The 26,159-nt window shown below is 44.9% G+C and overlaps 2 protein-coding genes across 3 annotated transcripts in view; one reads left to right on the top strand and one right to left on the bottom strand.

Moving 5' to 3' along the window:
- Positions 1-18,101, bottom strand: part of XNDC1N (XRCC1 N-terminal domain containing 1, N-terminal like) — a 52,205-nt gene extending 34,104 nt beyond the window's left edge. Inside the window, 5 exon segments of the mRNA XM_017894338.1 lie at positions 5,970-6,148; positions 7,515-7,670; positions 8,778-8,919; positions 12,951-13,116; positions 17,843-18,101. Of these exon segments, the coding sequence (XP_017749827.1) occupies positions 5,970-6,148; positions 7,515-7,670; positions 8,778-8,919; positions 12,951-12,995 (522 nt within the window). The 5' untranslated portion in view covers positions 12,996-13,116; positions 17,843-18,101.
- A 20-nt stretch (positions 18,102-18,121) lies between these two features.
- The window catches only part of RNF121 (ring finger protein 121), a 67,026-nt gene continuing 58,988 nt past the window's right edge, over positions 18,122-26,159 (top strand). The window contains exon 1 of one of the 2 annotated variants that reach the window (XM_017894339.1): positions 18,122-18,520. In XM_017894339.1, the coding sequence (XP_017749828.1) occupies positions 18,458-18,520 (63 nt within the window). In that variant the 5' untranslated portion in view covers positions 18,122-18,457. The remainder of the gene's footprint in view (positions 18,521-26,159) is intronic. The other variant, XM_017894340.1, reaches the window with a different exon arrangement.

Raw genomic sequence — 26,159 nt, 5'->3', positions numbered from 1 at the left:
GCCTCAGCCTCCCGTGTAGCTGGGACTACAGGCGCCCACGACCGCACCCGGCTAATTTTTTGTATTTTTAGTAGAGACGGGGTTTCACCATGTTAGCCAGGATGGTCTCGATCTCCTGACCTCATGATCTGCCTGTCTCGGCCTCCCAAAGTGCTGGGATTACAGGCTTGAGCCACCGCGCCCGCCCCAACTTTGTCTTTAAAAAAAAAAAAAAATTATTTAGGCCTGGTAGTATGCACTTGTAGTTCCAGCTACTGGGAGGTTGAGGCGGGAGGATCGTTTGAACCCAGGAGGTGGAGGTCGTAGTGAGTGATCACGCCACTGCACTCCAGCCTGGATGACAGAGCAAGCCCCTGCCTCATAAATAAATAAATAAATAATAAATAATAAATTTTTTGGCCGGGCGTGGTAGCTCACACCTGTAATCCCAGCACTTTGGGAGGCCAAAGTGGGCAGATCACAAGGTCAGGAGATGGAGACCATCTTGGCTAATACGGTGAAACCCGGTCTCTACTAAAAGTACAAAAAATTATCTGGGCGTGGTGGCGTGCACCTGTAGTCCCAGCTGCTGGGGAGGGTGAGGCAGGAGAATGGCATGAACCTGGGAGAAGGAGCTTGCAGTGAGCCAAGATCGATCGCACCACTGCACTCCAGCCTGGGTGAAAGAGTGAGACTCTGTCTCAAAAAAATAAATAAATAAATAAATAAATAAATGAATAAATACATAAATATTTTGTGGAGACAGCATCTCGCTATGTTGCCCAGGCTGGTCCTGAATTTCTGGGCTCAAATGATCCTCCCACTTTGGTCTCCGCCAAGTGCTAGAATTAAAGGCATGAGCCACTGTGCCTGGACTTAGTGTAATTATTAATAGCATTCTCCTTTGCCCTTAAAGTGTCCTGGTTTGGATGATAAGTTTTATGGTAACTCTATCTACAACTCCCCTTTAAAAGGTCACTTACATAATGAACATTTAAACTAAAAGGCTACTTTGCTCTGGGCAATGTTCTAGGTGCCAGGAATGCATTACAGAACGAGACAGACAGGTTCCTAATCTCATGGAGCTTTATTTTATTGGCTAGACAGGATCACAGAGATCGAGCTCCACTCATGTCAGCTCTTAGCACTGCAGCAGTGGAACCTGGTAGGGCACACCGAACTGCCACCGTCGGTCCTTTTACATTTTTTAGCCCTTTCCACAGTGGAAGAGTAGTCTCAGAACAAACTTGACTTTGTCTTATCTCTCTGGATCTCTCCTAAAACTGCACGACAAAAGGATCTACTCTTGTTCTTTCTGCTCTAACTTCATTTTCTCTTCCCTGTGCTGCCTCTTCTTTTTCTCAGGAACCTCAAAAGGATTGACTCTTGTGAAGTTCGCTCATGTGAACTGGGATTCTTTTGGTTGTGAAAGGTTTGAAACTTCTAAGAAAGTTTCTTGTGTGCACAAGAGGCAAAGTGTGTAGTGTAGGCAGAGTGTAGGGACAGGAGACCTAGTCCTTATGCTGTTCTGACTCACTGCAGGACTCTGAACATATAAAAGTTTTCCTATCTGGGGTGGAAAATGAGATGGTGGGGGCTGGATGATCTCTAAAATTCCATGACTCTAGCTTTGTATGATAAAACACTCATTTTTTTATGAATGAAATATGATGGAGGGTACTGGCTTAGAAAGATAAATAAGTGTAACAACAAAGCAAGAGGAGTCAGAATAGGCTTAAGAAAAAAACTAGAAGCCTGGTTGAGCAAATCGAAGTAAATTGATATAACCTCAGGGCTAGAAATCCATATATCTTATCTAAGGAGTACAGGCGTACTTCATTTTATTGTGCTTCATAGATACTGTGTGCTTAAAAAAAAAGGAAGATTTGTGACAACGCTGCAAGTCTATCAGCACCATTTTGCCAACAGTATGTGCTCACTTCCTGTTGCTGCGTCACATTTTGGTAATTCTCACATTTCGGTAATTCTCACATTTCAAACCTTCTCATTATTACTACATCTGTTACAGTGATCTGTGATCAGTGATCTTTAATGTTACTATTGTAACTGTTTTGGGGTGCCACAAATTGTGCTCACATAAGATGGTAAACTTTTTTTTGGTTTTGAGACAGGGAATCGCTCTGTCACCCAGGGAGGAATGCAGCTGCACTAATCATAGCTCACTGCAGCCTCAAACTCCTGGTCTCAGGTGATCTTCCTGCCTCAGTCCCAAGTAGCTGGGACTACAGATGTGTGCCACCATGCCTGTTCCTTTTTTTTTTTTTTAAAGATGAGGAAATCTGAGGCTCTGAGGCTCAGGAATTAGGTGACTTACATGATTTTAGTCATGTAAATAGTAAGTAAGTTGTCTACCTTGTCCTTATATTATCCTTTTTTTTTTTTTTTGAGACGGAGTCTCGCTCTGTCGCCCAAGCTGGAGTGCAGCAGCACAATCTTGGCTCACTGCAACCTCCGCCTCCCGGGTTCAAGCAATTCTCCTGCCTCAGCCTCCCAAGTAGCCGGGACAACAGGTGCACGCCGCCACACTCGGCTAATTTTTTGTATTTTAGTAGAGACGGGATTTCACCGTATTGCCCAGACTGGTCTTGAACTCCAGAGCTCAGGCAATCCACCTGCCTCGGCTTCCCAAAGTGCAAGGATTATAGGCATGAGCCACTGGGCCCGGCCAATTTTTGTATTTTATGTAGAGACGGGGTTTTGCCATGTTGCCCAGGCTGGTCTTGAACAGAGGGCTCGCTGTCAGTTATGTAGAGCATGAGGGCACTGGGCACCGGGCAATTTGTTGTATTTGGGTATGTAGGGAGACGGGGTTTTGCCATGTGCGCGCCAGGTGGGTCGTTGAGGACTCCTGGAGCCTCAACGGCGGCTCTGCTCTGTACACAGTGCTAGGATACAGGCGTGAGCCACCACATCCAGCTGAAAAAATTCTTGAAGAAAATTAAAAGTGCTACTCTAGTGAAAACATGTATGATAAGAAAGCAAAACAGCCTTATTGCTGACATGGATAAAGTTTTAACAGTATGGATAGATCAAATCAGCCATGATACACACTTATCCAAAGCCTGGATACACACTTATCCAGAGCAAGGCCCTAACCCTCTTCAATTCTATGAAGGCTGAAAGAGGTGAAGAAGCTGCAGAAGAGAAGTCTGAAGCTAGCACAGATTGGTTCATGAAGTTTAAGGAAGAAAATCCATCTCCTTAACATTAAAGTACAAGACGAAGCAGCAAGTGCTGATGGAGAAGCTATAGCAAGTTACCCAGAAGATCTAGCTAAGATCATGGATGAAGGTGGCTACACTAAACAACAGATTTTCAATGTAGATGAAACTGCCTTCTATTGAAAGAAGATGCCGGGCAGGCGTGGTGGCTCATGCCTGTAATTCCAGCACTTTGGAAGGCTGAGGCGGGTGGATTACAAGGTCAGGAGTTCGAGACCAGCCTGGCCAATATGGTGAAACTGCATCTCTACTACTAATACAAAAATTAGCCGGGTGTGGTAGTGTGTGCCTATAGTCCCAGCTACTCGTGAGGCTGAGGCAGGAGAATTGCTTGAACCTGGGAGGTGGAGGTTGTGGTGAGCCGAGACTGCGCCACTGCACTCCAGCCTGTGCCACAGAGCAAGACTCAGTCTCAAAAGAAAAAAAAAAAAAAAGATGTCACCGAGGACTTTCATAGCCAGAGAAGAGAAGTCAATGCCTGGCTTCAAAGGACAAGCTAACTCTCTCTTTAGGGCTAATGCAGCTGGTGACTTTAAGTTGAAGCCAATGCTCATTTACCATTCTAAAAATCCTAGGGCCCTTAAGAATTATGCTGAATCTACTCTGCCTGTGCTCTATAAATGGAAAAACAAAGCCTGGATGACAGCACATCGGTTTACAGCATGGTTTCCTGAATATTTTAAAACCACAGTTGAAACCTAGTACTCAGAACAAAAGATTCCTTTTCAAAACATTTCTGCTCACTGGTACTGCATCTAAGCCAAGAGCTCTGATGGAGATGAACAAGGAGCTTAATGTTGTTTTCATGCCTACTAACATAATATCCATTTTGCAGCCCACAGATCAAGGAGTAATTCAACTTTCAAGCATTGCTATTTAAGAAATATATTCTGTAAGGCTATAGCTGTCATATAGATAGTGATTCCTCTGATGGATCTAGGAAAGCAAATGAAAACCTCCTGGAAATAATTGGATGCCATTAAGAATACTGGTGATTCATGGGAGGAGGTCAAAATATCAACATTAACATGAGTTTGGAAGAAGTTGATTCCAGCCCTCTTGTGGGCTTTCAAGACTTCAAGGGAGGAAGTAACTGCAAATGTGACACAAAATAGTATGAGACGCAGGCCGGGCACGGTGGCTCACGCGTGTAATCCCAGAACTTTGGGTGGCTGAGGCAGGTAGATCACTTGAGGCCAGGAGTTTGAGACTAGCCTGGTCAACATGGTGAAACCCATCTCTACTAAAATACAAAAAATTAGCCAGGCGTGGTGCTGTGTGTCTGTAATCCCAGCTACTCTGGAGGCTGAGGTGGGAGAATTGCTTGAATCCGGGAGGCAGAGGTTGCAGTGAGCCAAGATCATGCCATTGCACTCCAGCCCTGGGTGACAGAGCGAGACTTTGTCTCAGAAAAAAAAAAAAAGAAATAGTAAGAGAACTAGAAATAGAAATGGAACATGAGGATGCGACAGAATTACTGCAATCTCAAGATAAAACCTGAACAGATGAGGAGTTGCTTCTTACAGATGAGCAAAGTGGTTTCTTGAGATGAAATCTACTCCTGATGAAGATGCTGTGAACATTATTGAAATGATAAAAAAAGATTTAGACTATGACATAAACTTAGTTGATAAAGCAGTGGCTGGATTCAGGAGAATTGATTCAAATTTTGAAAGAAGTTGTACTGTGGTTAAAATGCTATCAAACAGCATCACATGCTACAGAGAACTCTTTCATGAAAGGAAGAGTAGATCGATGTGGCAAACTTAACAGTCTTATTTTACAAAATTGCCATGGCCAGCCCAACCTTCAGCAATAACCACCCTGATCTGTCAGCAGCTATCAACACTGAGGCAAGATTCTCCACTAGCAAAAAGATTATGACTTGCTGGCCGGGCGCGGTGGCTCACGCGTATAATCCCAGCACTTTGGGAGGCCGAGGCAGGCGGATCACGAGGTCAGGAGATCGAAACCATCCTGGCTAACACGGTGAAACCCTGTCTCTATTAAAAATGCAAAAAATTAGCTGGGTGTGGTGGCAGGCACCTGTAGTCCCAGCCATTCGGGAGGCTGAGGCAGGAGAATAACGTGAACCCAGGAGGCGGAGCTTGCAGTGAGCCAAGATCGCGCCACTGCACTCCAGCCTGTGCAACAGTGCGAGACTTGCTGAAGGTTCAGATAATTGTTGGCTTATATACACTGAAAAACCAACAAATGTGTGTGACTTGCTTTATTGTCATGATCTGGAACCAAATCTGGAACATCTCCAAGGTATGCCTATATTGTGTTGTACAGGGAGAAAAGCAGGGGAACAAATGAAACTGCAGAACACACATGTAAAGATATAACTTTGTTTAAGGGAATAATGACAGAGAAACTACATGGGAACTTTGGGACTTACAGTGCTCAGAGGAAAAGTCTGATAAAAGCTACAGTCACCCAGTAACTTAGAAATAAAGTACGAAGTTAAGTTTGGATCCAAGAATAATGTATTTATGGCTAAAGAGCAAATGGTCCAAAAGTTTTGTGTATACTGTATCCAAGGCTCACTCATTTGCTTATTCCTCGTGTGAGAGAGAGGAGTTCACTCTTACCTGTAAGAAAGGGTATCAAGCCCTCTGATACTTGTATTTGTGTGTGTGTGTGTATGTGTGTGTGTGTCTATGCCTCAAACAAGCACCAGCTTCTTAACCAGAAACCTGCAAAGGAAGGGCAAACATTAAATCCTCACCCCACCATCATATATACCTTGTTCAGCACAGAGCTCACAAGGGCTGAGGGACCCACCGCAGAGTCATCTAAGGAGTCCAGAGAAGAACGCACCCGTAGAAAGGCCAGGCCAAAGGACTGATGACGCGTGAAGGGTTGGGAGCAGGTCAGGCGAAGTCGATCCCATAACTCTCCTGAGGCTGGAGCCAGGAAATCAACTCAAGGGAAAAAGAGAAAGAAAATAAGGGGGGAATGAAAATGCATAAATGGGAGAGAAAGAGGACGAAAAGGTCAATACTAAGGAAAGGAGCTATAGAGAGTAACCTCCAACAAAAGGAAGAAGGAGGTCATCAGTAAATGTCCCCTTAGGCTTGGGTGCTCAGGGTATGGTAATGCCAAGCAGGCCAGTCAGGGCATTCTCATATCCAGTCCCTTGCCTTCTCGTCACCATTCCTCTGTCACAGTTCCACACCATTCTCAGCATGAATTCTATTCCTTCTCCAGGGACCTCATCAATATCTCATTTTAAGAAGTTACCTGCAGAGTAAGGGCCCAGTGGATTACCTGAGACATATATCAACCCTTCCTGGATCATAAGACTTCAACCTCCCTCACACCACCATGTGCTCTACATGCTCACAGTATCATATTCCGATATCACAAACCCTCCACATCTTTAGTTCCTAACACTGTCTAGTCAGTACCTCACTTCCTCCAAATCATATGCCCCTCCAACGTCACTCTTCCTTTACAACATTACAAATACTTCCAACTTAAAAACAGACAAATCCTTATGAGACTGTACATTCCTAGAGGCTAGGAATCAGATCTTATGTTTTTTCTGTAGTGCCTAGTGAACAGAGATTTGTATAAACAGAATTCAGTAAACATTATGTACTATATAACTATAACCACTATGTAGCCTTCCATCACTTACATAAACATCTATCCTACATCCACACTTATACCCACAAAAACTTATTATTGTTATTATTTTTTGAGACAGAGTTTCATTCTTGTCGCCCAGGCTGGAGTGCAATGGCACAATCTCGGCTCACTGCAACCTTTGCCTCCCAGGTTCAAGCAATTCTTCTGCCTCAGCGTCCTCAATAGCTGGGATTACAGGCGCTTACCACCATGCCCGGCTAATTTTTGTACTTTTAGTAGAGATGGGATTTCACCATGTTGGCCAGGCTGGTCTCGAACTCCTGACCTCAGATGATCCACCTGCCCCGATCTCCCAAAGTGCTGGGATTACAGGCGTGAGCCACCGCATCCGGCCACAGAAATAATCAACAAGTGTGTGTGTTCTATATATTGGGCCCTACCGAACCACAAGTTATGTATAAATATAAATAGTTCATAAATCTCCATCTCTCCAGCTAGCATGCATCCTCAGCACACAGATCTCACACACAAGCACACCATTCCTTAACCACCCTTTGCCCCCAACAGATATAACTAAGCCCCTGCACAGGCTCCCTCTCACAGTCTACACCTAATAGCACTCACAGCCCTCTTTAGTACTGCAACTCTGTTTCTCATAAAGAACATCCCCATCTTTTCTGCTTTTGCCCTCTTTACCATCTTTAAACATGCGGACCCCGGAGTGGTTCTTCCCCTGCTTTGAATCAGTTAGAGACATTAGCATGGTTGCAGGGAGCAGGGTGACGAAAGCTCTGTCCACGGGCCAGGAAGAACGGCCCACATCAATTTGCAGGAATGCACAGCCACAGTTACCTGGCGACAAAAGGTTGAGAGAAGGTTAAGAGGGATGAGACAACTGAAGACAAAGGAATAGGGTGGAAGGAGGACACTCCTCTACTTCACAGCTAGTTGAAAGCCAGAAAGGTTTATCGATATGCGGAGTCCCACAGGGAGCCAGTAACTGGAGTGGAATGAGACTCCAGTCCACTAAACACCAATGTCACACATTCACCATGTTCCTTCCAGCCAGAACCCTTCCCCTGATTAAAGAGACTTGTTGCTTCTCTGTCCTCTGGCCCTGGTGGAGAGCGCTAAATTCTGTCTCTTTTAATTCCTTGCTAGGGAGCCTGACATCTCTCTGTCCTGACGAAACAGACCAGTGGACTTGACAGTTCTAGATTCCAGAGAATTCTAAGGTCAATCTTCTCAATCCATAAACTCCTATTCAGCCTTCTTGGATGATCCTTGCACAGTTAATCTCTCCAGCATCCTCCTGACACTGATATTTACAGGTGTATGCAGGTTCTATTTGTTGGGATTTATTTTTATTTTTTGTGAGACAGGGTCTCATTGTTGCCCAGGCTGGTGTGCAGTGGCATTATCACAGCTCACTGCAGCCTCAACCTCCTGGGCTCAGGTGATCCTCCCACCTCAGCTTCTCATGTAACTGGGACTACAGGTGTGCACGATCACACCTGGCTAATTTTTGAACTTTTGGTAGAGACGGGATTTTGCCATGTTGCCCAGGCTGATCTCAAACTCCTGGGTTCAAGGGATCCTCCTGCCTTGGCCTCCCAAAGTGTTGCGATTACAGGCATGAGCCATTGTGCCTGGCTGGGATTTATAATTACCTCAGTGTCCTAAGGTTTTACCCAAACCACTAAGATCAAAGCATGGTAGTTATGTTGCATAATTTGAGGAGCACCATTCACATTGTATTCTACGTGAATAGAGCCCTTGGAGTTCTCCACACAGATCTGCTCCAAGGGCAAGGGCCACACTTCCCTTTGACACCCAGGTAAAACTTATTCCATAAAGACTGCTCAGCCAGAATGAACTGAGACACACTAGTGGAGTAGTTAGAGGGGACTATCATTCCTGTGTTCTTCCTCAGAGGTTCCTAGGCCACAGAGAACTCACCCACATCAATGTAGCCAATGGGCACTGCCCTCTCCAGCTGTAATTCTACTTTCAGTTGCCCACTCTTGTCCTGAGGGCAGCTGAGCCAAGGTCTCCTTGGATTATCTGGGTTTAGCAAGTTCTGTACAGGATACCTGGGATCCTAAGTAAGAGAGGAGGAGAAAATCAGGAATCTCACTGAGCCCAAGGGAAAAAGGATGCCCACAAATGAGGGGTCCCTAAAATTCCAAACCGTCCCAGTCATCCTAACATGATAGAAAAGACACTAGATGGGAGGCCATAGGAATTCTGTTATCATGTGCCAAGTGGTTTACAGATATCATTTTTCTCTATCTCATTTACCAGATGACCTCCTTTAATCTTCATAACAATTCTTAGGTGGTTACTATTATTACTTCCAAGTTAACAGATCAGTACTGAAGCTGAGAGGTTCAGAAACTTACTGAAGGCCATAGGCTCAATAACCAAGCAAAGCAGAATTCCCAGGTTTCTGAAAGCAGAGCTCTTTTTTTTTTTTTGAGACAAGAGTCTCACTCTGTCACCCAGGCTGGAGTGCAGTGACACAATCTCGGCTCAATGCAACCTCCGCCTCCCGAATTTAAGCAATTCTCTGCCTCAGCCTCCTGAGTAGCCGGGATTACAGGTGCTCACCACCATGACTGGCTAATTTTTTTGTATTTTTAGTAGAGATGGGGTTTCACCATTTTGGCCAGGCTGTTCTTGAACTCCTGGGCTCAAGCAATCTGCTCACCTCAGCCTCCCAAAGTGCTGGGATTATAGGCGTGAGCCACCATGCCCTGCCAAAAGCAGAGCTTTTATTTTTTTATTTTATTTTTTTTGTGACACAGTCTCACTCTGTTGCCCAGGCTGGAGTGCAGCGGCGTGATCTCAGCTCACTGCAAGCTCCACCTCCCAGGTTCATGCCATTCTCCTGCCTCAGTGTCCCCAGTAGCTGGGACTACAGGTGCCCACCACCACACCTGGCTAATTTTTTTGGTACTTTTAGTAGAGATGGGGTTTCACATGTTAGCCAGGATGGTCTCAATCTCCTGACCTTGTGATCTGCCCGCCTCAGCCTCCCAAAGTGCTGGGATTACGGGCGTGAGACACTGCGCCTGGCCCAAAAGCAGAGCTCTTAACCACCATGATATGCTATTTCATTTATAAGACTTTTTTTTTTTTTGAGCTGGAGTCTCGCTCTTGTTTCCTAGGCTGGAGTGCAATGGCGTGATCTCCACTCACTGCAACCTCCGCCTCCCGGGTTCAAGCAATTCTCCTGCTTCAGCCTCCCGAGTAGCTACGATTACAGGCATGTACCACCACCCCTGGCTAATTTTGTATTTTTAGTAGAGATGGGGTTTCTCCATGTTGGTCAGGCTGGTCTCGAACTCCCGACCTCAGGTGATCTGCCCACCTCGGCCTCCCAAAGTGCTGGGATTACAGGCGTGAGCCACTGAGCCCAGCCAAGATGTTTTCAAGGACATTTATTTATCTTTATAGTTATTCTGTGGGATAAGAAAGTCAAAGATTTTTATTCTAAGTTTATAACTGATGCTTAAAGTGATTAATCAAAATCAATAATAATGATACTGAGATATAAATTGAGTTCTAACCTAAAGTCAGATATTTTTTGGTTGACAGATCTTGAGTAAACTACTTTCTCTCTGGGTCTAAATTTCTTTCCTTCTGTAATCCCAGCTACTTGGGGGCCAAGGCAGGAGAATCGCTTGAGCCTGGGAGGCGGAAGTTGCAGTCAGCCGAGACTGGGCCACTGTACTCCAGCCTGGGCGACAGAGTGAGACCCTATCTCAAATAAACAAACAAACAAATAAACAAACAAATTTCTTCTTCTTCTTCTTTTTTTTCAGAGACAGGGGCTTGCCCTGGATGGAGTGCAGTGATACAATCATGGCTCACTGCAGCCTCAAATCCCTGCGAGGATCACTTGAGTGATCCCCCTTCCTCTGCCTCCTGAGTGAGTAGCTGGGACTACAGGTGTATGCCACTGCACCTAGTTAATTTGTATTTTTAATTGAGACAGGGTCTTGCTCATTGCCCAGGGTACAGTGCAGTAGCACAATCGCAGCTCACTGTAGCCTTAACTTCCCAGGCTCAGGAACCTCCCACCTCAGTCTCCTGAGGAGGTGGGACTACAGGTGCATGCCACCACACCCGACTAACTTTTGTATTTTTTGTAGAGATGGGGCTTCACCATGTTTCCCAGGCTGGTCTTGAACTCCCGGGCTCAAGCAATCTGCTCGCCTCAGCCTCCCAAAGTGCTGGGATTATAGCTGTGAGCCACCGCACCTGGTTATTTAAAATTTTTTTGTAGAGATGGGATCTTGTTACATTGCTCAGGTTGGTCTCCAACCCCGGCCTCAAGGTATCCTTCCACCTCAACCTCCCAAAGTGTTGGGATTACAGGTATGAGCCCTGTAATCTAAATGTCTTCATCCATAAGTGAAAGAGAAAGACCAGACTCATGGTTTTCAACCTTTTTTGTTTTAGCAATAAAACCCTTTTAACTGAAATCTTACACTGGTGTGTGTGTGTGTGCGCACGCGCACATGTGCATTTTTTTTGATAAATAAAAGGAGAGCTCTGGTTAGAGCACAGGTAGGGAGGACTAGAGACATACTTGTCCCCCTCTCCCTTTCAACTTCCAGAAGTGGGTCTCTCTACAGAGTACAGCTGAAAACACGAAGTTTGAAACTAGCTAATGTTCTCTAGCATTTTATAAGGCTAAAAGTCTATGAAGCAGTCGGGCGTGGTGGCTCACACCTGTAATCTCAACACTCTGGGAGGCCAAGGCAGGAAGATCATGAGGTCAGGAGTTTGAGACCAGCCTGGCCAATGTAGTGAAACCCTATCTCTACTAAAAATACAAAAATTAGCTGGGCATGGTGGCATGTGCCTATAGTCCCAGCTACTCAGGAGACTGAGGCAGGAGAATCACTTGAACTCAGGAGGCGGAGGTTGTGGAGAGCCAAGATCACACCACTGCACTCCAGCCTGGGCAACAGAGCGAGATTCCGTCTAAAAAAAATAAAAAGTCTATGAAGCAAATTGTTTAGCCTGACCATGCAGGTAAGGAGGATAAGTGTAATACTATTTTTCTTACAATAGGGGTTAATATATTAGTTCCTAAAGATCCTCTAAGGGTCTTTTCTTTTTCTTTTTTTTGATACAAGGTCTTGCTCTGTCACCCAGGCAGGAGTGCAGTGGCACGATCATGGCTCACTGTTAGCCTCAACCTCCTGGGCTCAAGTAATTCTCCCACCATGGCTTCCTGAGTAGCCGGGTCCACAGGCACATGCTCTCACACAGGGCTAATTTTTAATTTTTTGTGGAAATGGGATCTCCCTGTGTTGTTCAGGCTGGTCTGGAAGTCTTGGGCTCAAGAGATCCTCCTGCCTTAGGCTCCCAAAGTGCTGGAATTACAGGCATGAGTCCCATGCCTGGTCTAAGGATCTCCCTGAAATGTGTGGGGATGTTTTTGACTGTCACAACGACTAAGACACCTGGGGGCCAGGGATGCTAAATATCTCATCATGCAAATGATATTGCTACAAAATACAGACTTATGGCCCCAAATGCCAATGGCACCCCTTGAGAAAGACCAGGATAACAGAAGAGGAAGAGGGGGAGTAGGAGTAAATAGAGCAGTGACAGGAGAGGAAAGGGTGGGAAGTTCCTAAGAATCACCACATCAGATCAGGCCTGGTCTCATGGCCTAGAATCTAGCTCTAATTGTGATATTGTAGAAATTTCAGGAAGGAGGCTGAGATCACACTTGATGGTGGTGGTGATATCCTCACAAGTCTGGGATTACCTCAAGTGCCCTGCCCTGTTCTCAATGATAGAATGATCAAACTCCCCTTCTGAGGATCCTGGTGCAGTTTCTGGTCTTACAGCTTTGCCAGTGCCCTTCAAACTGGGTGGAATCCTGAGGGTGCTGTTTTGTGTACTTTCACCTTCTGAGAACACTTCCTTTGCGCTTCCTGCACTTCTGTGGGAACAACCTGAGGGCAAGAGCTGTTTCTTCTCTTAGACTCTGAACTCACAATGTCTCTTCTGTTAGATTGGGAGTTTCCTGAAAGTGGAGCCAAGACTCCTGTTTTTTCATTCCTTTCAGTTATCAAGAAAACAAATCATGCCTGCTGATTAATATACCTGAGAAGAAAATGATACCACATGGCTGATCTTCACAGGAGCCATGGTGGCTGAGCAGCTGTTTCAAGTACAAGGCAAAAATGCTTCCTCCCAAGATTTCTTCTGTCACTACTTTGGCACTGACTATGTGCTAGCTTCCAGAAAAGCAAGAATCCTCATATCACTCCTGAAAAAGAGAACAGAAGAAAAACAAACTAGCCGTGCCTGTGATAACAGGAGTTATTTGTAGCAGTCAGTTCATTTCTCTCTTTTTTTTTTCTGGGACAGAGTCTTGCTCTGTCACCCAGGCTGGAGTGCAGTCGTGTGATCTTGGCTCACTGCAAGCTTTGCCTCCCAGGTTTATGCCATTCTCCTGCCTCAGCCTCTCAAGTAGCCAGGATTACAGGCACATGCCACCAAGCCCGGCTAATTTTTTATATTTTAAGTAGAGACGGAGTTTCACTGTGTTAGCCAGGACGGTCTCGATTTCCTGACCTTGTGATCCACCAGCCTCAGCCTCCCAGTGTTGGGATTACAGGTGTGAGCCACTGCACCCGGCCGAGTTAGTCCATGACCAACATGGGCCTGGTGGGAGTGGTGGCAGGGAGTAGGTTTGGATCAGCTGATGAGGCTCCAAAAAACACAAAATAACTTGAATGCAACCAGAAGGCAACACAGCAGCAAGTGCAAAATAATATATTAAGATGTTAGGCCGGGCGCGGTGGCTCAAGCCTGTAATCCCAGCACTTTGGGAGGCCGAGACGGGTGGATCACGAGGTCAGGAGATCGAGACCATCCTGGCTAATACGGTGAAACCCCGTCTCTACTAAAATGCAAAAAACTAGCCGGGCGAGGTGGCGGGCGCCTGTAGTCCCAGCTACTTGGGAGGCTGAGGCAGGAGAATGGCGTGAACCCGGGAGGTGGAGCTTGCAGTGAGCTGAGATCTGGCCACTGCACTCCAGCCTGGGTGACAGAGCGAGACTCCGCCTCAAAAAAAAAAAAAAAAAAAAAAAGTTAATGTTGGATTTGTATATACGTGAGCTCTCAAGGGCATGAATTGTGCCTTAAATTGTACACCTTTATATCACTAGAGCCTAGTACATGGTAAGGATAGGCAACAAATGTTGAACAAAATATATGACACAACTTTTTTCTTCTTCTCCTAAAATGAATCTTCCTACATTTAGCTTTTCATGAAGTTATTCCTCTACTAGACATCTTCAATGACGTGCTGATTTATGCAAAACGCTTGGTAAGCTGGGTGTGGTGGCATGTGCTTGTAGTCCTAACTACTCAGGAGACTGAGGCAGGAAGATCACTCGGGCCCAGGAGTTGGAGGCTGCAGTGAGCCATGATGGTGCCACTGTATTCCAGCCTGGGTGACAGAGTGAGACCCTAACTCTAAAAAAAAAAGTTCACATGGGTATTTCTACTTCGTGTTTTGCTAAACATTTTAGGTAAAATTTTAAATATATGCAAAAACACACATATTAGTATAATGAACTCATGCATCCATCACCTTGCTTCAACAATTCCTTGCTGAGAGTAGTTTTAAAGTTGTCTGAATGTCTTTAGGTGGAATATCTTCAAATATTTATCCCTGTCTATTTTATTCATGTTTGTTACCCATCTGGCTCCTGAAAATACGAGTCCATGACTCTTGATATACTCCTGGCCATAGTGGTCTTTTTGCTTACCCTCCCCACCAAAAGTTTTTTTCCCTTTTCTCCAAGATTTTGCTCCTGCCATTGCCTATGCTTGGAATGTTCTTTCTCTTTCCCATTTACCAAATCTAACGCATCTTTGGTGCTCAAATGTCACCTCTCCTCTGCTGAAACAGCTTAAGGTGACAGCTCCATCCTGTCAATCCTCACTTAGCCTTTAACAGAGTGCCTCATATTATAATTATATGGGTATGTCTTCTTTGTCCCTTGACAAATTGTAAGCTCCTGGGGGACAGGTTTCATGTCTGATTCATTTCTGTGTACCCAATGTAAAAGGGAGAATATAGTTCCTGATTTGCAAATGTCTGTTGAATGAATGACCATAAAAATTGTGCTCCAAAGGGCTCACAGTCACAAAGCATTCAAAGTGGGGTAGACTGTAGCAATAGCAGTAACAAACTCTTAGTGAATGCCATCTAAACATCAAGCACTCCTCACAGGCCATAGCCAATATGGGGCTAAGGCTTCAAAGACAGAAGAATGAAGAATGAGTCCTGAGTCTCCTCTCTAGGGCTCAGATTAATTAAAGCTCACTATTCCCATTACGGGAACTCACTGGGCACACAAATATCTTTCCTTCTTTCTGCTAGATTTTGGAGATATAAAAATAATAAAAATAAGTAAGACATAGCCTCTGTTTTGAAGAAACTCACAGTATATTTTGTGATTTGATGCGAAAACTCCACCATCTCTTATCATCAATGAACACTCAGGCTAGGCATGGTGGCTCACGCCTGCAATCCCAGCACATTGGGAAGCTGAGGACAGTGGATATCTTAAGCCCAGGAGTTCAAGATCAGCCTGGACAACATGGCGAAATCCCTCTACAAAAAAAAAAAAAAAAAAAAAAAAAAAAATTTGCCAGATGTGGTGGCGTGTGCCTGGAGCCCAAGCTACTCAGGAGGCCGAGGCAGGAGGATTGCTTGAGCTTGGGAGGCAGAGGTTGCAGTGAGCTGAGATCGCACCATCACACTCCAGCCTAGGAGACAGTGAAACCCTATCTCAAAAATAAATAAATACATAAATAAATAAACACTCTTGGTTTGGCAATTCCGACAATCAAACTGCTTGTAGTTCTCACAAGATTAAGTTCTTTGAGAACTCCTTCCCTTACAAAAACTGTTGCTGCCATTTCTTGGTAATTACTTGTTTACCCTGTGTGCCTCCTCACTAAGTAGTAAGCTCTTTGAGGATATGGATTTTTGTCATGTTCATGATCTCCTACACTTCAGAGCAGCATCATGATTCTGTCAGAAGCAATAAAGTAATAAATGATGTTCAGGAAATTGGTTGACAATGAGAAGAAAAATAAAAGTAGATCCCTACCTCACAACATATTTAAAAAATTATACCTAGGCTGGGCATGGTGGCTCATACCTGTAATACCAGCATTTTGGGAGGTCGAGGTGGGTGGATCACTTGACGTCAGGAGTTTGACACCAGCCTGGCCAACACGGTGAAACCCGATTTCTACTCAAAATACAAAAATTAGCTGGGTGTGGTGACACATGCCTGTAATCCCAGCTACTAGGGAGGCTGAAGCAGGAGAATTGCTTGAACCTGGGAGGCAAAGGTTGCAGTGAGCCAAGATCACCCCTCTGCACTCCAGCGTGGGTAACAAAGTGAGATTCTGTCTCAAAAAATGAAATAAAATAAAACAAAATAAAATAAAGACAAATAATTATACCTAAAAGGCTGGGTACAGTGGCTCACACCTGTAATCTCATCACTTTGGGAGGCAGAGGCTCAGGAGGATTGCTTGAACCCAGGAGTTCAAGACCAGCAACATAGTGGGACCCGATCTCTACAAAATATTTTAAAATATCAGCCAGGTGTGGTGGCACATGCCTATAGTCCCAGGTACTCAGAAGGCTGAGGTGGGAGAATTGCTTGAGCCTGGGAGATGGAGACTACAGTGAGCAGTTATCATGCCACTGCAGTCCACCTGGGTGACAAAGCCAGACCCTGTATCACTCAGGTTGGGCACAGTGGTTCACACCTGTAATCCCAGCACTTTGGGAGGCCGAGGCAGGTGGATCACTTGAGGTCAGGAGTTCGAGACCATGGCCAATACGGCGAAACCCCGTCTCTACTAAAAATACAAAAATTATCCGGGCGTGGTGGCGCGTCCATAGTCCCAGTTACTCAGGAGACTGAGACACAAGAATCGTCTGAACCCAGGAGGCGGGGGCTGCAGGGAGCCCAGATTGAACCACTGCATTCCAGCCTTGGTAACAGAGCAAGACACCGTCTCAAAGAAAAAAAAAATGCACTTGGATTAAAAAACAAAATGAAACACAATACAATACTGTATAGTCACAGCTACATATAATTTTTAAAAATGGATTGGGAGAACACAAGCTAATTCTAATCCATAATAGTTGCTTCTGGAGAAGATGAGAGGGTAATGGGCTTGAGAGTAGAAAAAACAGGTAAGTTTAACTTTTATTGTATTACCTAGCTTTTAAGAAATGAGTAAGCAAATAAATCATAAGGCCAATAGTCAATTTAGGGTGATGGGTGTACAGTGTTTATAACATTCTCCGTATTAAGTTTCACAAAATAAAAATAATTACTTTTATTTTAAGTACATGAGATGCCTGTAGATGATGTAAATAATTCCCTCTAATTTTCTGTTAGTCCCAGTATAAAGCTGACTTTTCTAGACGTTCTGTGGACTCACAGGCCATCCTAGTTCCGTTCACCAGACAGATCCAGGCGGACGCCCAGAGGCGTGTGAACTGGGGCTACAGGTTTGCAAGGTATCGAGTTCACATGCTGCTGAAAAATCAGTTACGAAGGCATACGTAGGGGTGGGGCAGTATGGTGTACCAAAAGGAGGGTATGGCAGGAGCGGGGGCCGCAGGAACTGGGTTAGAAAAGTGTGCAGAGATGTATGAATTGGCATGACAGCCTAACTAAGACGCGGAATGTGGGGGCCGTGGAGGTCCCGCAAGGCTCTTCAGCTCTCAGTTTCTGGAGCTCAAGCCGTACCTCTGCTTTCACTGTTCATCGGGAACAGGCTGCTCTGTTCATTTCCTTTATGGCCACCCCTCCTCCCTCTCGGTCACTCCCCTCCCCATCAACAAATCCCAAAGCCCCTCACCCGGGACCGTGGACCTCGCGGAGCCACCGTTGCCTCAGATCGTGGACCACCAACCTATTCTCCCGCCAATTCGGCCCTCTAACCTTCGCCTTCTGACCCCGAGAGCTACTCTTCCGCCTTCCGTAGCACAGGAATGCGTTCTGGGCCTCAAGAAGCTGCTGTTTTTGAAAATGACTCCTACCGAGGCAAGACGGCAGGTGCTGCAGCCAGGAAAATACGTTTGCGTGTGTTTTAATGTTTATTTTCACTCACTACAACTCTTTCTCGTGGAGGGAGCGGAATTTAAACTTCCGTGTCAGCCTCAGTGCAGTTTGGGAAACGTAGTTCCTAGTACCCACGTCTCGCTCCTTGGTGGCCAGACTGAGGGAGCGTCGCGAAAGTTGCCCGTTTAGGAACTCTCCTATTTCGCTCTCCACAGGGAAGAATTGGTTAAATAGTTCCACTGAAAATAATGCGATTCAAGTTTCTCATTTTCCAAGAACGCTCCCTTGCTGAAGCTTGCAAGGGCACGGGACTCCTCTCTCCTTGATCCTGAAACGTGCAGCAGGTAGATAACCTCCTGATCCCTGACAGTCTCCGCCTGTTTTTGATGCCCCGCCCCCTCTACTGGAGTCCGAGCCGCCGATTGGCTAGGAGCACTTGAACGGCGGAAGCAGCTGGCTCGCGCGGGGACTGCGGTGAGGGGGCGAGCCGTGAAGATGGCGGCAGTGGTGGAGGTGGAGGTTGGAGGTGGTGCTGCTGGGGAACGGGAGCTGGATGAGGTAAGCGGAGTTGAGAGACGAGGAGAGACTCAGCCTGAGACTGAGGGGAGTGGCAGTGAGGTATCGGGAGGTGGGGGTCTTAGGAGAGACGGGAAAGATCCTGAGAGGGAAGGAGCTGACTAGGGGGCGGGTGCGTGGAGAGGGAAGTCAGAGGCACTACTGACTTGTGGACTCCGAGGCGGCCTTGGGAGTAGAAGACTTGCATTAGCTTCAAGGTTGGAGATGGAGGACAGAGAGAGAGGTCGGAGGGGTAGGGGTGTTAAGATTTTGTGATTACTAGCTGGGAGTCTTAGGGTAGGACCGAAGGGCTAAGAGGTAGTTTGAGTTAGAGGGGCGTGAATTTCTTCAGGGGCTTCCTCTGTGGGAGAGGACTCTGTCTAAGCCCAGGATGGGGGTTGGGGACACAGACCTGGAAAGAGTGCTAATCCACTAGTAGTATAGCTTTGAGTTATCTTAAAGTTGGAAATGTTTTGTTTATCCTTACATTCTAAGATTTTGTATCTAATGTACGCTCAGTAAAGTTTTCGTCAACGAATGAAGGAACAAGTGGATGAATAAATGATTGTATGCCGGAATTCATGCATTTATTCACTTAATACACATTATGACTTTTGCTCTGGATCCTGGGCCAGGTGCTAGGGAGACAAGGGGCCCCTCCGTTGAAGAGCCCACAATCTAGTGGTGGGAGACAGACAATAGTCATTGAATTAAAGATATAATGGTGGCACTGAGAAGTGTGTAACAGTTCAGCTTGGGATAGGGAAGGCTTCCCGGAGTTGCTGAGTTTTAAACGATAAATAAGTGTCTCTCTCTCTCCCTCTAGACTTATGAGTTCCTTGAAGGTGAGCTCCTTGAGATTGTATGTTCCCTTTACCTATCTAATAGGCATTTAAAGACTGGGATATTAAATTACCAGTGGTCCTTGAAGGAATCACTAGGAGAAAGGAGATGTTGAGTGTGAAAGGAGTGAAGGGACAGGGCAGAGAAGCAGAGAGAGAGGTGAAAAAGGAAAATAAAAGATTCTGAAGCCAGAGGCATTGAGATCTAGTGGTGTTTGTGATCCTGCACATGCCAGCATATGGACAGAGACATCACAGGAGTAGGAGGAAGGGGATTGGTTGTCAGAGATAAAACCAGGGAGATCTCTGAGGGGTCAGAATCTTAGAGGCCCCTTGCTGTGTGTTGGGTGTGGGAAGAGTGGGGAGGATTGGGGATGACTGAAGATGAGATTCAGAGAAAGGAAGAAGTGGACTTGGGAAGCACTAAGACTTGCCTGGTAGTGGGATGAGTTGGAGGAGTTGGGTTACCTGATTGAGATCATTAAGATGGGAGGAAGGGACTGAGAAATTGGCAGGTGATCACAGCAGGGGAATTTTTAAAGAAGTGTTGTAGTCTTCTACCTCCCAATCACTAGAGACTATAGGTGTTTGGATACTGGTTGGTTGGTTAGGTGAAGTGGGTGTGGAAATGACCTCTAAGACCCCTTCTGGCTTTTACATTTCTGTGATTACGGTTGGCTGTGGTTCAATGAGATATATTTGAAGACACTTTGGAAAGAGTAGATACTGCATTGAAGTTCTTATTTATGGTTTGTTAGTCATGGGCTCTCCCTTGAGACAATTATGTATATCTCAAAGCTTTAGTTATGTATGTCAGGGTTCATTGAGATAAAGAGCAGAAGTTTTGGCAGAGGAGAAAACATTTTCTTTCCTTCCTTCCCTCCCTCCATTCCTTCTTCCTTCTTTCCTCCTTCCCTCCTTCCTTCCTTCCTTCCTTTTTTTTTTTTTGAGATGGAGTTTTGCTCTTGTTGCCCAGGCTGGAGTGCAGTGGTGCAATCTTGGCTCACCACAACCTCTGCCTTCTGGGTTCAAACAATTCTCCTGCCTCAGCCTCCTGAGTAGCTGGAATTACAGGCATGCACCACCATGCCCGGCTAATTTTTTGTATTTTTATTAGAGACAGGGTTTTTCCATGTTGGTCAGGCTGGCCTTGAACTCCCGACCTCAGGTGATCCGCCCTCCTCGGCCTCCCAGATGTGCTGGGATTACAGGTGTGAGCCACTGTGCCCGCTAAGCAAATAACATTTTCATTAAGACATTTTTTATTTTTGTCTCTTAGCTTTTCTTTATTGTTTTAAGGACTTAAGAGCTTCTAGTAGTATAATAGACTTTACAGAGTGTCATGCATAGAAGTTAACTTTATATGAACCACTAGCATTCATCCCAGAAACCTTGTTACTTATTTCATTTCCTGAGAAAAAGTATAATCTGTTGTCCGGAAATTACATGTGGACTGGTTCTATCTTTTTTGTTGTTGTGTGTTTGAGAAAGTAAGCTCTGAGAAGCAGGAACTGTCATCCCTTCAAGCTCCAAAAATAACAGAGGTCTGGTCTGGCAGACCTTAGTTTGTATTCAAGTTTCTACTAATGTCTCCCCAGCTGTTTCTTTGCAGCCTTAGCTTGTGAAAGAGAAGGTGAAATCCGTCTTTAATATGTAATTATGGGGTCTACCATGTGTCTTGCACTGAGAATTCAAAGATGAGTAAGACAGGAGCTTTACCAATTTACAGTTGAGTGAAGAGACATGCAAATAGCGTATTGTAATATTAGATAATTGCTGTAATGGAGGCATGTAACAAATGCAGTGGGGCACAAGAGATCAAGCGCTTGAGTCGGCTGGGGGAGTCTTTATGATAGAGATGGGTTTGAGCTGAAAAAGGTTGGGTTTACAAAAGAGCAGTGGTTTACATGTGGCGTTAATGTTGCCCCCTCTGTAGCACTTTCTGTTTGATTGATAGACTCTAATGTGGAGCTGAGATTATAATTGGGTAATGGGTAGCCTGGCTAAGATGGAGCTGTTGTACTTTTCTATTTCTTGGGAAAGAATGTACACGCTGTGTACATTCAGGATGTTATACCTGTGTTTTCCAATTTTAGATGCCATTAGCATGATACATGGTCTGGAATAGCATTCATTCATATTCCTTTTCTCTTTTTTTGTCTGGTTTCATTAATACTTTCTCTAGAAATTGAGACGTAATTTAGGCTTTCCTAATGGTTTCTTCCTTTGGAGAGAGAAATAGAAAAGAAGGTTTAGGAAAAGAGCTACCAGTAGAAAAGGCTACTGTTTCTTCAGCTCTTACCATACACGAGCCTCTGTTTAAAACCTGCATCATCTCATTTATTACTAACAGTAGGCCTGTGAATTAGATGGAGTTAACCCCATTTTATAAATGAGACTGAGGCTAGAGAGCTAAGGAACTTTCCTAGGATTCCACAGTTTGTGAGTAGGGAAGTACAGCTTATGATCCAGGCCTTCCTATGCTATACGGAGCTTAGCCCATTCTGTGCTGAGCACCTGGGTTCCGTTTGTGCTCTAGGGGGTGGGTACTTTAAAATTGTATAGTCTTAATCATCTCATGTGTAAAAATGGATACCATATATTTGATAAGTGGCTGTGATTCAAAAGAGCATTTTGAATTTCACATTTGTGAGGAAAGTTTTATTAGTATTCCCTATTTATGATTGAGGAAGCTGAGGTTCAGAGGATTTGAGATATGCCAAAGGTCTTGAGACTACCAAGTGGTGTCACAAAGATTTAAACCCACGTTTCCAGATTCCAGAGTGTTTGTTTCCCTTCATTCTAAAGACCCAAACTCTTTTCTTTGTATAAAAGTTCCATTTTCAAAGCATAAAGCAGCATTTCATCCCTGAGGGGATCAAAATGAGGGTTAACCAAAAGAATATTGGTTTTTCTATACAGATCCTTTAACTCACTGATAACTGGATTCTGCTGAACCCCTGTTCAGGAGGAATGATTAGCCTATTGGTAGTTAGGGATAAGAGAGATGGGCCTAGCCAGCTCAGGTCAGGTGTTAAACTGGTCATGATGACTGCTTAAGCTCAGTTCTGTCTCTCAGCCTGGCAAAGTACAGCATGCTTGAGATGCTAGTAGGATAAGATGTGGGTACCTCTTAGGTGGCCCAAAGGCCAATCTACTCCTGGAGCTAGTGATTTCCTCCTCAAAGGGGAGGCTAACCAACCTCTGAGAGGAAATAGATGCACCCTTTGGGCACAGAAAGCTAACTTGGGAATTAAGGTAGAAAAGCACTTCAATACCCAATAGGGCCAGCCAGGGCATTGCCTGGCGGCTGGTGACTGTGAATCTGGATGTGTCCACTCCCAAGTCCTATTTATCTGCCAAAATGATGTGAAATCATGCAGATTCAGTGAGGAGTTTCCAGCTCAAGCCAGAGTTCAAAGCAGGTATCCCAGCCTGCAGCTAACTTGAGGTATTAATATTATTGCCTCAGGTGAATAATTTACCTCTCTTTGGCCCTGTTTTACTCTTGTTAAAAGAGGAGATTGGACTAGATTGGTGGTTTTTAAACCTTTATTTAGTCATGAATCCTTTTATTCAAACAAAATCTCACTCTGAAGCCTTGTGGTCCTTGAATGGATTCAACAGAACCCCTAAGGTGCTTGAAGCCACCCTTTGAAAACCAAGGATTTTTCTGTTATAGTCCACTGATTGGGTCAGCCCACTTTTTAAATTAAAAAAAACTTTTTTTTTTATTTTTTTGAGATGGAGTCTCGCTCTGTCGCCAAGGCTGGAGTGCGGTGGTGCAATCTCGGCTCACTGCAAGCTCCGCCTCCTGGGTTCACGCCATTCTCCTGCCTCAGCCTTCCTAGCAGCTGGGACTACAGGTGCTTGCTACCACGCCCAGCTAATTTTTTGTATTTTCAGTAGAGACGGGGGGGGTTTCACCGTGTTAGCCAGGATGGTCTTGAACTCCTGACCTCGTGATTCGCCCGTCTCGGCCTCCCAAAGTGCTGAAATTACAGGTGTGAGCCCCCACGCCCAGCCTGGGTGACCCCGCTTTGTGTTCCCTCAGCCCACTTGTACTTTGCCTAGGGCAGCCCCACCAAGCATTATAAAATTGTCTGCCTTCCCCACTAGACTGTAAGCTTCGTGAGAGAGCAGAGTCCAAGTGTATCTTGCTCACCATTGTATTCTCTTCACTCAGCATGTTTCTGGCATACAGTAGGCACCCAATAAGTATTTGATAATCATTATTTTTGATTAGTAGTATGATAGCTACCATTTAGTGGATGTTTGTGATATGCTAGCTCTTCTGCCTAATGGTATATGCTTTTTTATTAAATGTTTATGACATCCCTATGAGAATTGAATTATTAGATGAAATCGTCTCCAGCTCTTTCTGGCTCTAGCACTCTATGTACTGTTTCTAATTACTGCCAGGCTTTGTTGGTGCTGTCCAGTCTGCCTAGAATACCTTTCTTTTCCCTTATTGCTTTTTGAAATTCCACCTGCCCCTTAAAGTTCTAGCTCCCTTGGCTTCTTGGACTATTCTGATCTACACTGATACCTTTTCGCCTTGCCTTTTATGGTTTTCTCTGTTTAAGTTTGTTCCCTCATTTCTCAACTTAGTCCTCAAACTTCTGAAACATTTGTGTGCCCGGCACTTTGGTGTGCCTGATAATACCAAGATGCATAAAGTGTGATAATTGCCCTCAGAGAGTTCACAGACTGGTATGAGTAGAGAAAGAGTGATAAGTACATGCAAAATATGTCACAGATACTGTGATAGTGAGGGGGGTGCGGTGGGTACATCAAGGAGGAAGTGGCAGTGAGTGTTACGTCTCCTTTTCCCAGATAGGTTGGTAAACCCCCAGCGGGCAGACTGTGGAAGTTCCCATCCCTTGCTTCTTCAAGCAGTAATCACTGGGTTTTTGTTTGTCCTTTCCCCTGTGGTTCTCTCCTTATAGACATTTAGTAAATGTACCTTGTTGCCAGGGATTTTCTTCTCTAGAGGTTTTTGGGCCGAGCCAGTATCTTACTGAGGGATCAAGGCATATGTGACTGAAGTTTAGTCTGGATATCTGACTACCTCTGGATTTTTTTAGGCATGTAAAGTGAGTGGTGGCAAGTGTAGTGGGGAAAAAGCCATAAAGTAGTAAACAGTGGACTCATATTCTAGACTAGGAATAGCAGATTTATTTTATCTCAGAGACAGCCACCTGATCATAGATACTTAGAAGCCTGTATTGAGAAGGGCTCTGAAGCCAGGGCTTAGCAGAAAAGAGCGCTGAGGGTGAAATAATACAGATTACTTATTCTGTGCCTAGTCCTGTGCCAAGTGTTTTAAATGCATTCTTTTTTTTTTTTTTTAGACAGTCTCACTCTGTCACTCAGGCTGGAGTGCAGTAGAGTGATCTTTGCTCACTGCAACCTCGGCTTCCCAGGCTCAAGTGATTCTCCCACCTCAGCCTGCCAAGTAGCTGGGACCACAGGTGTGCACTACCATGCCTGGCTAACTTTTTGTAGAGACAGAGTTTCACCATGTTGCTCAGACTGGTCTCGAACTCCTGTACTCAAGCAATCTGCCTGCCTCAGCCTCCCAAAGTGTTGGGATTACAGGCATGAGCCACTGCGCCCAGCCCTTAGATTCATGATCTAATTTAATACCGTAACCTTATAAGATATGTACTCTTATTACTATCTCATTCTATAGATGTGGAAGCTGAGGCATAGAGAATTTAAGTAACTTGCCCAATGTTATACAGCCAGGTAAGTGACAGAACTGGGGTTCAAATCCAAGACTACTTCAGTGCTTGTGCTGTTAACCACAACGGGCAATATGAGTACTCTATACTGCCCATCCTGTTCTACGCTAGACATTTCCATTTTGTACATTTGGGTCTTCCTTTCCGGAGGTGATTTAACTGGAGTCATGGTATTTGTCTTTCCCACCAGACTGTGTTCTCCTCGAAAGGAAGGCCTTTTCATTCCTTTATCCTTTGTGCCTGGCATAGAGTATGACTCAATAAATGTATAAATATGTGAACTCAGGAAAGATTCCAGTCTCTCTGTACCTCAGTTTTTTGTCTGTGAAATGATGGGTTTGGACTAGGTGACCTTTGAGATCTTTTGCAGCTTTGAAAGACTTGGATCCCAGAGTTTTATTTTGGCCATGTTTCTTATGACTCTCATCAGGTACTCAGTAAATACTAGTGAATGACTGAATGAGTGAGTGAATGAAGATATAATTCTTCTCCTTTTTTTTTTTTTTTTGAGACGGAGTCTCTCTGTTGTCCAGGCTGGAGTGCGGTGGTGCGACCTTGGCTCACTGCAACCTCTGCCTCCTGGGTTCAAGTGATTCTCCTTTCTCAGCCTCCTGAGTAGCTGGGACTACAGGTGCGTGCCACCACGCCTGGCTATTTTTTTGTATTTTTAGTACAGACAGGGTTTCACCATGTTAGCTAGGACGGTCTCCATCTCCTGACCTCGTGATCCGCCCGCCTTGGCCTCCCAAAGTGCTGGGATTATAGGTGTGAGATTATAGGCATAAGCCACCACGCCTGGCCTGTAATTATTTTTAATAATCTGTGCTCATAATTAACATTGGGATGACAAAATTAAAAATGGTGATGGGGAAGGAGTAGACAAAAAGGCTTACATATAGCCTCTTATTCCATCACCTTTGACTTTGGAATTCAGTCAAAACCTCATGCTGTGGCAGATACCCTGGCAGATTCCCATTTGAATTCCCATTCCAATACCTGCCACCGCCAGCTCACCCTTGCTTTTTTTTAGGTCACTTTTTTTTTTTTTTTTTT

The sequence above is a fragment of the Rhinopithecus bieti genome, unplaced genomic scaffold, assembly GCF_001698545.2.
Source record: "Rhinopithecus bieti isolate Rb0 unplaced genomic scaffold, ASM169854v2 scaffold_21412, whole genome shotgun sequence".
Classification (NCBI taxonomy): Eukaryota; Metazoa; Chordata; class Mammalia; order Primates; family Cercopithecidae; genus Rhinopithecus; species Rhinopithecus bieti.
This window is presented reverse-complemented; position numbering and strand designations above follow the sequence as displayed.